Here is a 16,065-nt window from a genome sequence, read left to right as displayed (position 1 = left end):
TATGCTCTTTCTTTTTCTTTTTCAGACTTCCATATTGGTAACTGTATTTTGTTTCTTTATCATACTTTTTACTGTAGATTTTTAAAGACCTTTTTTTTCATTTTGGTAATGCCTGTAGAGCCATTTTCTCTGCTGTAAAATTATGAATGTTTTACTTGTGGCACTTCCTACCTATTACTTTAGCCCATGGAAATGAAAACCACAAAAACTAAAATTTGGCATAAGTGGAAGACTTTCATATATGTCCCTGGGTGCATCAGTCATCAAAGTAGGTTATCATCTGTGGTCTTCTTATACCATTTACTTGGTACAGAATAAAATTTGAAATCATAGGTTCAATCCATCTCTTATGTAAAGGTCACATATGCTTCCACTGTCTCCTGTTCGTATACATCTATATGCTTAAGTCTGTGACTCATTGGGAGAATAATTTTACATGATCTGACCTATATTTTTTATTTAAGCCTTATTAATTATTCTGGAATTTTTTATTTGACATTAAAAATAAAATGGGGCAGTGGGGAAGGGGTCGTGTCACATGCTGGTAGGCTGCCCTTGTGGGAGCTAGTGTGTTTGGAAAGGATCAACGGCTGAAGGGAAAGGGAAGCATAGTGATTTTCACTAGAGTAGAAAAGGGATTTTAGAGGAGTGCATGTGAGATATAGTCAAGGTGCTTTCTGGGCCCCTGAGAAGACACGCCTAGGTGTGTGCGTACAAGTATACAAGTATAAAATCTTTTTCTTCCAGTGATAAGAACCTTAGAAAGCAACACAACGGATAAGTGGGGACCACTGTATGTCTTCACCTCTGTAAGACAGCTACAAAGAAAGCAATTGCAGTGAGGATGGAACAAGATGACTTGTGTGTATCCTGATTAAAAAACAAACAAACAAAAGCTGTATAGTAGCCATCTCTGCTTTCTGTCTTTGTGCTCTGTCCCAAGATGTGAGCAGTGTGAGTGTCCTTAGCCCATGGGAAGGTACAGATGTCCTGCTTTCTTCTGCTTGGGGAGATGTTTTTCAACATTGGTAGGGTAGTGAACCAGGGGAGCTCTGCCAAGTTCACAAGCTTGCTTGCTCTCTTCCTGAGGGTGAAGACTAGTAGGATATTCAGATGTGGGGTTTTAGCTGTATTTTGAAATGCTCCCATCAACGCCATGATGCTGGTCCACTCTAGACCTTTCTCAAGTCCTCTCCTCTCTTGATCAGGAAGACCTGGCTAGAGTCCCTGCACGTGTTCTTCTGGAGAGCATTCCATAACTGGTTCCAGTCAGGATGCAAAAGGAAATCGTGAGAAGGAAGCAAACTGAAGTCACCAGGGAAGAGAAACCCAGAAGGAAAAGGGCAGGTGAGGCTTCTGATGCCCATGGCCCTTCAACTCGGCATGGCAGCCAGGCGAAGTGAGCCTGTCTTGCGGAGGCAGGTCTAGGTTTTTGACTGCCCCTTACAGGAAAATTTCACAGAAAGACACCCTCAGAACCCTCAGCACCTTCAGCACTATGGAGCAAACAGGCTCAGAGTGCACATAGCACCTGAAGGGCAGTGGGGAAGGGGTCGTGTCACATGCTGGTAGGCTGCCCTTGTGGGAGCTAGTGTGTTTGGAAAGGATCAAAGCCTGAAGGGAAAGAGAAGCATAGTGATTGTCACTGGAGTAGAAAAGGGATTTTAGAGGAGTGCATGTGAGATATAGACAAGGTGCTTTCTGGGCCCCTGAGAAGACATGCCTATCTTGCTATGGAGCTCTGTGGAACAACTGTGCATTATTGATCTAATGCATCCATTCTGCTTCTTCCACCTGATTTCTTGGCTAATTCCAGCCCATAGGTCTTAGCGTAGAGGCATATTCTGGGGTAGAAGTATTGGTTTGACAGATTTGAAATCGCAGCTATAGGCTTGAGTTCTGACAAGTGTGCACATGAGACACTTACAGGAGGTAAAAAGGCTCACCGTAGGCTTGTCCACACCACTTTGAGATGTCAGAGAATGAGAACTCCCTGTTCCTCCAAAGAGAGCAAACACTCCCCTCCCCCAAAAAATCTGGGAGACGTAAAAAATGGACATACCTGGGCCAGGGGGAGGGAAGAGATTGCTTTATGTTGAGTCTTCCCCCCCCCGGGAACTCCTTTCTAATCTCACTTAGATGATTTTTGTTCAAGATCTATACCAGAGGCAGGAGTGTGTCCTGATATGGCATCTGACCTATATTTTTATTAGAACCCTTTCTCACATATCCTCATTGTCTTGTGTCTGTCACAGGATGGATGTTCTTTAGTGTCCATCTAGTTTTCATAACTATAAGTATTTTACTTTGAAATATACTTCAGTACCCATTCACATACTCCTAAAGATAAGTATATTGGTATATTATTGAGGACTGATCTTCATGTGTAATTGAACTTAGGAGAACAGTCATATTTAGACACAGCCCCAATAAAAAGCTCATGTAACAGCTTAATTTGCTGTAGTGTGCCCATCAGAACTATTTCAGAGACATATTTACATGCATATAAATTTTGATAATTTCTTTTATCATGATGTTTTTCATTTTTCTTCTTTGAGATTTACATAAATATGCATAATGCATATTGCCCTTCTCCACCATAACTCTATTATTTCAAACAGGTCTTGAAACTTTTCTTGCCAATCTCCCTTCCAACTTTATTTCTCCTTTATTTTTAGGATTTCTGTTTGTTCTGGTATAAATCCAAAGTCTGGTAGACAAATGTTCTTAGAACAATAATCTGTCAAGATGACCTTTTTTATGTCTACATGTAGTTGCCTTGTTTAGCTGAACTAACTGAGAAGTAGGTTATCATAAATTCCTTACCATATTCATTCCCTAAGCCATTTTATGTCCTTTAGAATACATATACTGGTTTTACACATCTTTATTTTTTAAAAGATTTACTTTTCACACTCCTTTCCCTCTCTCTCTGATATATGTTGTGAATTTGTCTGAGTCTGAGTGTGTGTGTGTGTGTGTGTGTGTGTGTGTTTGTGTGTGTTTGTTCCATGGTTGTATCTGCTGTGAGAATTCAGAAAGTCAGAAGTGTCAGATCTCGTTGAGCTGAAGTTAAAGGCAGTGGTGTACCCATAACTAAACTGGGATCTTCTGGAATATCAGTCAGGGCCCTATAAGACTGAGGTTATTTTCAGCCTCATCACTCAACTCTCTAATCTCTACACAATCATTTTGACATCCTGATTCTTCACAGAAGTGTTTTAACTTCAGCTCCATTTTCCGTTCTACTCATCAACAGAGAAGGGAGAACATGATTCATGCAATATCAGAAAATACAAAAAGAAATTTTCTGAAAACAAAGTAGAAGTGATAATTTATTTCAAGGTTTATTTCACATTTTCTGGACGACTGCCTCATTTTTCTGCTCACAGAAGGCAGACAATGACCTCCAAATCATACATTTGTAATAAGATGTATGATTAAAAGAAAATATACTAACAAAAGAAGGTGTATATTTTCATAAAATTGTTATTGGCATATGATGACTTTTTTGTTCATGGCAATATATATCGACATATATAATTGTGTCCCTTTGCTATATTTATATTTAGTCCTCTATGTCTCTAGTGATTTCATAACTATATGCATATTATTATTTTCATATATACTTTAACACCCATTTGCTTACTCCCAAAGAGAAGTGCAATTTCATTTCATTTCTTTCTTGATGATTTTGTAGACCGTCACTAATAACATTTTTAATATTTGCATCTGGTAAAATCATACATGAACGGTGGTGATATTGGTGTCTCATAATGAGATTTACAGAATGCTTACATTACAGGTACAGATTTGGTTAGAGAGCAGCAACTGGAGTTTATCCTGTCTGTGCCTCTTTCTATAATGAACTGTACAAAGCCAATTGAATTTAGGGGAAAGAGATAGCTTCTGTAATGGGAAAATCAATTAAGTTGTGATGTGATCTATACCATTTCTGTAAATTCCACGAACTTTAAGAAGAGAAGGGGTGTGCTCATTGTTACCACTGGTATGGTGATTGCACACTCTGCATTCTTCCTTAGTGTCTTTTTTGACATATATTAGGCAGCTGAGAAAGCTTTCAGTGTTCTCTTGGTACCCTTATAGGGTTTGTCATTGCAACTAATTAACAAAAGACTCAAAGCATAGATTCAGAAGCAAGCCCAAGTAACTTATATGGGAATAGAAGTTTTAATATGACAAGGTAATCAATCAGGAATTTAATACATTTCAAAACATCCAACCACGATGACTTATACAACCTGAAACATTTAAAGCAGTTTGCTGAAGACAAGTTTGGAGGTCCTTACAAGACGTTCTGAGAATTTACCACAAGATCAAGAAGACCTATTGGAGTAGTCTGTGAAGTTCAACAACCAACACCAAATGAACATGGCATTTGACAAGTGGAAGAAGAATGGTTAATATGGGTGAATTGGAGTATACAGAAGCACTGCTCCAGTAATATACCCTATTTTGTTACTGTTTTTACCATCACTTGTAGCCATGGATACTTGTCCATGGAATAGTTCCCAAGTCAATTCCCTAAGAGAGATAATTCACATCTTTGGTGAGTTTCTCGTTTTATTTCTTCTAGGAGTTAGAAAAAATTAAGTCTAACTATGGGTAGGTTTTCTTTCTGTTCTAGATTGACCATGACATTCTGTTTTCTCCTTCATTCCCATCGTTTAACTGTCTTATCAGTCTGCTTCCCTTGGCTAACACCTGGAACTGCAAGACCACTGAGCTTTATCTTGAGATAGGATTAGGATTCTTAAGAGAAAAATGAATCTGGGAATACAGAAGAGATAGAACAGACATTTCTTCATCTAGTAGTAGTACTAGGGGAGTGTTTGATTTTCAAGACAACACAAACGACTGGATGCACAGGTCAGTTATCAGGAGATATGATGCTGATAGCTATTCTTAACTGTCAACTTTATTGTATCAGAAATTAACTAAAATGCAAATAATTGGCACATTTGTAAGGAACTTTTAAATTTACTTTTCATTTTATCTTATTTTTGTTCATCTTACATCCCTAATGTTTCCCCCTACTCCTCTGTTCCCCCTCCTACCCCACTGTCTTACTTCCTCTACCCTCCCTTCCCCATCCTCAGGAAAGAGAGCCCCCCAATAACCCACTCAAAATCACCAAGTCACATAAAAATGGAACACATTGTCTTCCATTGAAGCTAGGGAAGGAGGCCCCAGTTGTGGGGAACTGATAGTAATACAGACATCAAAGTCAATTTCACAGACTGCTCCTGGTTCCATTACTAGTGGCCCACAGAGAGACTATGATTCCCATTGTCTACATATGTGTAAGGGACCTAGGTACAGCCCATGCATGATCTTTAGTTAGTGATTCAATCTCCAAAAGCCCCTGTGGATCCTGGTTGGTTGACTCTTGCTCCTCTCCTGGAGTTCTTGTCCTCTCCAAGTCCGTCTATTCTTCCCCTAACTCTTCCACAAGGCTTCCCAAGCTCTGCTTAATGACTAATGCAATATGTTTAGGTCTGTTGCTAGGTGGAGGCTTTCAGAAGACTGCTATGCTCAGTTCCAATTGTGAGCATATAAAAGTTTCAAAAAGGTAATGAGTTGGCTTTCTCTCGTACAGAGGGTCTCTTGTTGGGCCAGGAATTGGCTGGACATGGTTTTAATCTTTGTTCTATCTTTATACCTGCACATCTTGTAGGCCGAGTATGTTTTGTGGTCTAGGTTTTTTGAGTGGCTTGGTGTTCCCCTCCTTCCACTAGAAATTCTGTCTAACTAGAAGTTGGCTTCTTCAGTCTCCTTGATCCATGATACAAGCAGTCTTAGCTAGCGTCAACAGCATATATTCCCAGGAGCCTCCTCTGTCACAGGTCTCCCACTTGTCTGAACAATACCACCCCCAATTGTTTCTCTTATCTCTGCAAGCCCTCTGGCCTCCCTCCACACTGTCCCCACATCTTATCTCCACCCTCATTTCCTTCCCCACTTCCTCTCCTATCCTGTTTCCTCTTTTCACCCACTTAAGCTGTCTATTCTATTTCCCTTTTTGAATGAGATTCAAGCATCATTCCTAGCCCCCCACCTTGATTTTTAGCTGGTTTGGGTCAGTGAATTGTCATATGATTTATCCTGTGCTATGTGGCCAATATCTGCTTATACATTAGTGCACACTATGTGTGTCTTTCAGAGTCTGGGTTACCTCACTTGTGATGATATTTTCTAGTTTCATCCATTTGCCTACAAGTTTCATTATTTCCTTTTTTAAAAAGCAGCAGAGTAGTAACATTCATTGTGTAAATGTATCATATTTTCTTTATCCTTTCTTCATTTCAGAAACATCTGGTTTGTCCAGCTTCTGACTATGACAAATAAAGCTTTTAGGAACATAGAAAGGCATATTCCCATCTTACACCCATCAGAATGGCTAAGATCAAAAATTCAAGTGACACCACATGCAGGCGAGGATGTGGGGAGAGAGGAACACTGCTTCATTGCTGGTGGGAATACATACTAGTACAACCACTTTGGAAATCTATCTGGTGCTATCTCAGAAAAATGGGAATAGGGCTTCCTCAAGACCCAGCTATTCCACTCCTTGGGATATACCCAGAAGATGCTCCAGCACACAAGAAAATTTGCTCAACTATGTTCATAGCAGCCTTATTCATAATAGCCAGATCATGGAAACAGCCTAAGTGTCCATCAGTAGAAGAATGGATAAAGAAACTGTGGTACATATACACTATGGAACACTATTCAGCTATTAAAAACAAGGAATTCCTGAAATTTGTGGATAAATGGATTGAGCTAGAAATGATCATAATTAGTGGGTTAACCCAGAAGCAGAAAGAGTCAAATGGTATATACTCACTTATATCTGCATACTAGCCCAAGGAGCATGTTCCACGAAAGCCTTCACTTACCAGGAAACTGAGACACAGGGGAGGACATTCTAGTGGGACTCTAGATGAGAGAATCATGGGAGTTGGCAAAGTAGAAGGATCCAGAGGGTCCTAGAGGCCTACAAGTAGAACATTATGATAGGCAGATTTGGGCCCAGAGGTCCCGCTCAAACTAAGGCACCAGCCAAGGACAATACAGGCGGTAAACCTTAAACCCCTACCCAGATCTAGACAATGGACAGAACATTCTCCACAGTAGAGTGGAGAGTGGGACATTACTTTCTCACATACTCTGGTGCCTCACCTTTGACCATGTCCCCTGGAGGGGGAGACCTGGTGGCACTCAGAGGAAGGACAGCAGGTTACCAAGAAGAGACTTGATACCCTATGAACATATACAGGGGGAGGTAATCCCTCCTCAGGAACAGTCACAGGGGAGGGGAATAAGGGGAAAAGAGGAGGGAGGGAAGAATGGGAGCATACAAGGGATGGGATAACCATTGAAATGTAACAAGAATAAATTAATAAAGGAAAAAATTTTAAAAAAAGAAAATCCTCCAACTTCATAATATTCAAAACACTAAATGTACAGAACAACAACAACAACAGCAACAACAACAACAACAACAACAACAACAAAGAATGTTAAAAACTGCAAGAGAAAAAGGCTAAGTCCCATATAAAGGCAAATTTATTAGAATTACACTTGACTTCTAACAGACACTCTGAAATACAGAAGGGCCAGGACAAATGTCATCAAGACACTAAGAGACCACAGATGCCAACACAGACTACTCTACCTACACAACTTTCAATCAGCATAGATGGAGAAAACAAGTCATTCCATGACAAAACAAAGTTTAACCAGTACCCATGCACAAAGAAGATTCTGGAAGGAAAACACTAACCTAAGGAAACTAACAACCTGCCTCCCATTCTTAGCCCCACCCACTCCCCCACCCAACCCCTTCCCCCAGCTCCCCCTATGTTTAATGCCTTCCTGCTTAGCCATATTTTCTCATGTTCTAATGGTGTGAGCTTTCCAAGATATCAAATTATTTGAGTTGACTATTTGAAGTTCTTGAAAGAATAGATTCATTCCTCTGAGCTCCTGTTTTGGTTGATAGTTATTTTCTCCCCTTTTCTGCGAGACTCAAGCATCCTTTATTGGGCCCACCTTGTTACTTAGCATCTTTGTGTCTGTGGTTTGTAGCATGGTTATTCTGATTTTATCTGACTAATATTCGTGTATAAATGAGTACATACCCTGTTTGTCTTTCTAGGTCTGAGGTCTGAGTTGCCACACTCAGCATAGTCTTTTCTACTTCCAGCCATTTGCCTGCAAGTATCATGCTGTTATTGATTATAATAGCTGGGTAATATACTCCATCGTGAAAAAGCACCACATTCTTTTTTCCCAGTCTTCAGCTGATGAGCATCTAGTGTGTTTTCAGTTACAGGCTATTAAAAGTAAAGTTGGAATGAACATTATTGAGCACACGTCTGTGTAATATGGTGAAGCATCTTTTGGGTAAGTGCCAAGGAGTGGAATAGCCATGTCTAGAGGTAAATCTGTGAGGTGGCATGTCGGTGGGATTCGCTGGAGGAGGCTGAAGTAGGAGAATCAAGACTAGACAACTTTAATGTATACCCAGTTTCTAATTGTAGGAGACTTTCAGAATTATGTCCCGTGGTCTCATAAGTTGTGAAGACTAGTGATGATTCTTGGTTATCTCCTGATTGGATCTTCTTCCACTTTCTGGCTATACCAAGCCTCCAACAGTAGAATCACTAGAGTCACTAGAACCAAGGCAGCCATCACCATCCGTGTGAGATTTCCTGTGTGAACTTGGAGCTGAGAGGCTGATGGTTGTGTACAAAAAAAATCAGGTGACATTAAAACATTCTCAAAATAAATGGTTATGTATATAATCCCTTTCCTTCTTGACAGAACTATATTTGTTGTGTCATCTCTTAATGTAGAATTTTCCTTCTCACCTCATTCTTACATGGCCATGCTTTTTTCCATGTTCTAATTAGGAGTCTTAACTTCTCAACAGCATGAAATAATTAGAGTAGACTATATACAGACTTTAAAAGAAGGGAGCATTCCTCTGAGCTCCTCATGTTTTGGCTAATAATTATTTTCTATAAATGCATGTTCCAAGTGTCCCTACTGCTTTTTAAGCTAGGGAGTTATTTTTAAGGGAGACGAATGAACCTATACACTAAAAAGAATAAGTCAAGAGTCTTTACCTGAGACCAGGAGGTCAAGTGGATCACTAGAGTTTGACCACACCTGTGGCTGGTTCCTAAAATAGCCATAGCATCTGAATGTTCCATTGTGTTTGGGAGTCACAGAGTCCAGAAGAAAAAGAGCCTGGAATGGCTGGTTGGAATGTCTCTGTGAGTCCAGAGTCCATGACAGATTGTGTTTTCCTTCGTGGATGAGAATGAATCTTCCAAATGCCAGTGATGAGCTACACTGCATGGTTATGGACTCTCCTGAGGTTACATCAAGGCTGGGCCAAACCAACAGCCTGGGTTTCTCATAGGCTCCTAGGATACAAGAGGAAGTGTGTGAAATGAACTTTAGGTAACCACAATTTCCTTCATGCTTGGGCTGTAAGGGATGTGCTCCTAGAGAATTGACCTCGTTCTTAGGAGAAAACCCATTCTGGGAACCATGAATGCCCCCTCACCTTTTATCACCAGCTCCAGACTATCACTCTGCTCTGACAAGCCAGAAGAGCTCCTATAGGAACACTTATATATATCTGCATAGTTGACTGTCACGAGATCAATGTAGAACTTGGCCTTGTTCATTCTTTCCAGAGGACTCTGTTTGTCCCAAGGATCTATGCTTCTCTCTTTATGCAGTAGGTACTCCTGCGCCTCCCAGGAACCCTGACACCAAATAACTACAGTTGAAAATTGGGCAATCACAGAGCCTGGTTCTGCCCAGATGAGGGGCTTTGGAAGGAGTCCTGAAAAGAAATCAGACTGTGAGTCCCAGGACATTCCTCCTTCAGACCTCATCTCTTAGCACAGAACACTCATAAGTATTATAGCATTACTCATAAATACGTTTTCCCATCCCCTTTGTGAAAAATTGATTCACTGGAGAACAAAGACAAGTCTGCTCTTCAGAGTGAAAAATTAAATCATGGAATGGGTGGAGACACTCACCTGCCAGTACTACAGCCCTCTGTTCCACAATCAGACCTGGAAGAGAAAAACCCTTTCAGAGATTTTTGATTCTGATAGCCACGGTGAATCCCCTGGTATGTGTGTAGAGCATCAAAGCTGGCTGTGAGGTAGGGTCCCTTACATTGTCGACTCTCCCTTGTTCATATCTCACCAAGGCACAGCAGCACTCTGAGCATGGAGATCATGGTGAGCCTCGGAAATGTTCTTTTCGGTGCTCCTGTGGCTGTCTGCCCATGAACTGTACCACCAGTGTACATGCTGTTGTCATTCTGAGGTAAGTCCTTCCTGTCATGGGTTTGCCACATCATCACTCTCATGAGAAAGTGAACTTCTATTTTTTCCAGCTCCCTAGCTTTGGTGATGTACTCAGTTCTCTGTAAAGTCTTTTAAGAACATGGTTTTTCCCTATTTATCAAAGCACTCCAGATATTTTGTGTGTTTTTCAAGCTCGGAAACCAATGTTAACATGTCACAGCATTTTATTCTACAAAGAGAATCAATTCAAGGTCCCAGTTATGCAAAAGTGATGTTGGTCAAAACCAGCACAATTTTCTCTTAGACAAGACATAGTTATTATCTTACAACAGGAGGATACAACCTCAAGAAAGCTTCATCGGCTCAAGTCAAATATTGATTAGGACATGTCTCAGTCCAGAATACATTCTCTATCTTCCCAAAGCTGCAGTGGACTTCCACAACTTTTGCTACAATGCTGCAACCCACTGGAGCCAAGGATCAGCATCTTCTAATTCTGTTGCTTCTTTTCACTTGTCTTTATGCTGCTTGCATTATGTGCTTACTTGGTTGCATTAAGAAGTTGTTACTATTATGTTGTAAAAAGCATTCATAAATCCTCCTTCAAGATCTTTAACTCCTATCTGGCACTACAGATAACAAGCTCAGGTACTGAGAAAGAGAATGTATACACATTTGGTTTGATTATTCTGCTCAGGAGAGGAAATTTCCATTCTTCCACCCAAACTTTAATGACTGGTTTCAATTTCCCAGAAACATACTAATAGCAACAAGTCATGGGTATGCTGTTCTTTGAGAATGGCATGAAAAAAAGAAGATATTCTTTCTTTCAGTTTAAATAGCTGTGTTTTCCACATATGTTAATCATGGAATCGGGCATAGATGTATTTTGTTATGGAAGATGGGAGTGTTTCACAGTACTTGGCCTCATGCTGACATTGTTCTTTGCTGAAGCAGAAGGTAAGTGAGAAGGAGGTAAAGAATACTTGATGGTATAGCTGTTTAAAATTTTTCCAATCTTGGATAAGCAGCTTTCTATCCTACTTTGGTTTAATAACCACCATTACATTTATTGGATGATATTTTTTATTTGTATCAGCCAGTGGTACCTTTTAGGGGAGTATTAATTAGATGTATTGTTCATCTCATTTCAAGGAAAAGCCCCATAACACTATGCTTTTAATTTTTCTTGGACTAGAAGAGTACTTAGAAAATTGGCTTAGCAATTCCTAGCTTGAGTGGTGCTAACAATCACCATTACCCATTAGACTTGACAACCTAGAAGCCATAAGGACACAGTGGTTAGGCAGTCTCCACAAGTGATAATATTTAATTTTTAAAATATATTTTATTAATTTATTCATATTACATCTAAATTGTTATCTCATCCCTTGCATCCTTCCATTCCTCCCTCCCTCACCTTACTCCCATCCCCTATGACTGTGACTGAGGGGGACCTCCTCCCCCTATATATGGTCATAGTGTATCAAGTCTCTTCTTGGTAGTCTGCTATCCTTCCTCAAGTGACACCAGGCTTCCCCAGCCAGGGGACGTGGTCAAATATGGGGCACCAGAGTTAGTGTGAAAGTCAGACCCCACTCTCCACTCAACTGTGGAGAATGTCCTGTTCATTGGCTAGATCTGGGTAGGGGTTTGAAGTTTACTGCATGTATTGTCCTTGGCTGGTGCCATAGTTTGAACAGAACCCCCTGGCCCAAATCTGCCCATCATAATGTTCTTCTTGTAGGTTTCTAGGACCTTCTGGATCCTTCTATTTCCCCATTCTCCCAGGCTTCTCTCACCTGGAGTCCTAATTGGATGTCCTCCCCTCTGTCCCACTTTCCTGGTAAGCGAAGACTCTTTCTTTCCAATGCAGACTTCAGGTTAATCAGATGCAATGAAATACTAATTAACCTGAAGTCTGCATTGGAAAGAAAAAGGTGTGGAAATTATCTAAACTGTTGTTTATGTGAGAATCGTACACTTAAAACAAAGTAAAAGAATGTTAGAGTACAAATTAGAAAACCTAAAAATGACTAACATCTCTGTAGCCTAAACTACCTACCTTTGGTACATAACCTTTTTAAAAAACAATTCCTTCTATATTTCCAAACTCTTCATGAGAATATTCATGAATTACCTTGAAATAACTTCAACACAAAATAATCAGCAAAATGAATACCCTTTCTGTTATATGTTGGAGTATATTTGATAAATGCATAACATTACTTCCTTTCTAAAACTGAAAAGTATGATTACCAAGAAATCTCATACTTATAAACTTTCCTTAGCTTGTCAAATAAAATTGAAATCCTGGCAGCTAGAATCTCTTCTAAGGCTTGATGAATACAGAATCTAAATGATATCTCAGTTGACTTAGGAACTTAATGACTTCCCATTATCTTAGGTAGCATTTTTTCTGTTTCCAAAAGACAAGTAATATGTCATTTAGGCAAATACATTGGATACCTATGTATTTTGGACCAAATGTAACTGGATCATAAACACTAACCATCCTTTATTCACTGAAACCAAATTAAAGCTACTCCCTTTTAACAAGCAAGTTAACACTTCATATGGAGCTGGTTAGTTATGACACTTTTTAAGCAAATGCAAAGCTTGTACAAGTGTCACTCAATTATGATGAATGATGAATTATATGATATGAAAAATATCATATAAACAGTTAGCATTGGACCCTTCAGGCCACCTAGTCAAGAAAATGTAAATGCTATGCTAAAACCAAAAATTAAGGTACATGTTAAATAATTTTTAGATCCCTCTTTCATAGCAAACATGTTCATTAGCTTTCACTATTTCCCCTAGCAAAGGTTTGGATACCCATGAGCCTCAGTTAAACCAACTGCTTCAAGTTTCCCACCTATGTATTCAGATGATAGAAATGTGAATGGATTGACAAAATAACACTGTGAACAATCACCGAACTGGAGTGAACTAGTAAGAATCAGGAGAATCTTCAAGATTATCTAGCCTCTGAAATGGCATGGTGTAGTTCAGGATAAATTATACTATCACAAAACAACAAAATCAAAAGCATAACTCACCAAATTTATACAACTACTAATGAATACTCTTCCTTTTTAACTATTGACTGTCTTGAGATTTTCTCTAAAAAAGTATATATATTTATATATGCACATATAATTGCTGCCTGCATATATAATTCCAGTTTCTGTCTCAATAACTCTTCCTCAGGATGCCAAGGTTTTGCAAACAAGAACAGGCCTTTCTTCATTTTAGAGCTGCCTTCTAGCATTCTTGTAAAGCTTCTTTTCCTTCACTGATGTAAGAGGCAAAGACCAAACTTTCTAGTGCTTGCATGACATGCTCTGCTGAAATTGTCTTCATTTTAGATTTGTTGCAAATCTCATTGGCTTCAGAAGATATAAGGTGAATAAAATCAATGGGTCAGATCACTATCAGCTCTCGGGCATCTTTGGCCACCCAGATATTAGGGAGCGTCTATTTGAGCATCTTATTTATAGCAGCTCTGGGGAAAGTGAGATCGTCATCGATGCCAAACCAGGAACCCATCGTACCTTCCTGCCTTTTGAACACCTACTTTCAAACTTCCCTCTTCCCTGGTCCATTACTCCACAATGGCACCCTTGGAAGAGGGATGTCAGGGTCCAGGAAGCTCATCAAAGAAGGCATAAAGACCAGGAAGCAGGAGCAGGTTTGTGGGCAGGGAATACTGACTACGTGAGAGGGTTTAGTGTGACTATGAAGGAAGGTCAGGAGGCTGAGGGCTCTGGGGACACCACTCCCAGGACTGAAGTCTGAAGAACCACCCTCCTAGTCGCCTCAAACAAGCTGGCGCTGTCGTCTATCCGAACCTAAATGGTGCAGGAGCACATGCAAAACCTAAAAGTACCAGCCTGCCTCTATACCAGGACGACACCCAGCAGGCCTGGCTCTATAGAGGCAGAGTCATGTAAAGGGCCTAGGGACAGCCCATGCATGGTCTTTAGTTAGTGCTTCAAGCTCCAAAAGACCCTGTGGATCCTGGTTTTTACTCTTTTGCTCCTCTACTGGACTTTTTGTCCTCTCTGGGTCCACTTATCCTTCCCCTAACTCTTCCACAAGGCTTCCCAAGCTCTGCTTAATGACTAATGCAATATGTTTAGGTCTGTTGCTAGGTGGAGACTCTCAGAAGACTGCTATTCTCAGTTCTAATTGTGAGCATATAAAAGTTTCAAAAAGGTAATGAGTTGGCTTTCTCTCATGCAGAGGGTCTTCTGTTGGGCCAGGAATTGGCTGGACATGGTTTTAATCTTTGCTCTATCTTTATACCTGCACATCTTGTAGGCCGAGTATGTTTTGGGGTCTAGGTTTTTTGAGTGGCTTGGTGTTCCCCTCCTTCCACTAGAAATTCTGTCTAACTAGAAGTTGGCTTCTTCAGTCTCTATGATCCATGATACAAGCAGTCTCAGCTAGCGTCAACAGCATATATTCCCAGGAGCCTCCTCTGTCACAGGTCTCCCACTTGTCTGAACAATACCACCCCCAATTGTTTCTCTTATCTCTGCAAGCCCTCTGGCCTCCCTCCACACTGTCCCCACATCTTATCTCCACCCTCATTTCCTTCCCCACTTCCTCTCCTATCCTGTTTCCTCTTTTCACCCACTTAAGCTGTCTATTCTATTTCCCTTTTTGAATGAGATTCAAGCATCATTCCTAGCCCCCCACCTTGATGTTTAGCTGGTTTGGTTCAGTGAATTGTCATATGATTATGCTGTGCTATGTGGCCAATATCTGCTTATACTTTAGTGCACACTATGTGTGTCTTTCAGAGTCTGGGTTACCTCACTTGTGATGATATTTTCTAGTTTCATCCATTTCCCTGCAAGTTTCATTATTTCCTTTTTTAAAAAGCAGCTGAGTAGTAATGTTCATTGTGTAAATGTATCATATTTTCTTTATCCGTTCTTCATTTCGGAAACATCTGGTTTGTCCACCTTCTGACTATAACAAATAAAACTGTTATGAACATAGAAAAGCATGTTTCCTTATCGTATGGAGGGCCTCTTTTGGGTATATGAACAGAAGTGGTGCTGCTGGATCGTGAGGTAGAGCTACTCCCAATTATCTAAGAAAGCACCAGATTGAAGCCCAAGATGGTGGTACAAGTTTTCATTCCCACAAACAATGGAGGAATATTCAAGGGTCTTTACCTAATCAAATATTGTAACAAAAATGACCTACTTCTACTCTGAAACTTTGTGAAGGAAAAACAGGCCTTTAATTAAGATTTTTTAATGAAGTGAAAATTTTCACTTCCAATCTGGGCTAGACCTTCTCCTGATGCCTTACATAAATGACACTGAACAAGGAAGATTGCTCTCTCTCTTTACCTGCTAAGTCTTATTCGCCACAGCAAGGCCTCTACTTCCTTGGTGTTAAAGACTAATTATTTGTGATTATTTCAAACACCGTCTGAGGTATCCTGCATTGTGTACTGAGGAACCTCTAGGTTCTTAGAACTTCTACTCATAAGCAAATTCATCGATTTGCCGGACAAAAGTAACCCATTCTATTATATCACCTCTGTGTATATAATAGATTCATTACTAATAAAAGCATTGAGTAATCACAATAGAACCAAGTGTTTTCCTGCATGTCAAACAAAAAAGAGCCTTCATTTTCTTAGAATGAATAATTTTATTTTCTGTTTTTGCAG

The 16,065-nt window shown here is 40.0% G+C and overlaps 1 protein-coding gene across 1 annotated transcript in view; it reads right to left on the bottom strand.

Annotated features, from left to right (window-relative positions):
- The window catches only part of LOC311590898 (leukocyte immunoglobulin-like receptor subfamily B member 3), a 32,953-nt gene that overhangs the window by 12,488 nt on the left and 4,400 nt on the right, over positions 1–16,065 (bottom strand). Inside the window, exons 2-5 of the mRNA XM_084770193.1 lie at positions 10,089–10,124; positions 9,602–9,886; positions 9,156–9,458; positions 8,138–8,238 (exon numbers count right to left, since the gene is read on the bottom strand). Of these exons, the coding sequence (XP_084626319.1) occupies positions 8,138–8,238; positions 9,156–9,458; positions 9,602–9,886; positions 10,089–10,124 (725 nt within the window). The remainder of the gene's footprint in view (positions 1–8,137; positions 8,239–9,155; positions 9,459–9,601; positions 9,887–10,088; positions 10,125–16,065) is intronic.

This window comes from Acomys minous (genome assembly GCF_964271855.1).
Source record: "Acomys minous genome assembly, chromosome: 20".
NCBI lineage: Eukaryota > Metazoa > Chordata > Mammalia > Rodentia > Muridae > Acomys > Acomys minous.
This window is presented reverse-complemented; position numbering and strand designations above follow the sequence as displayed.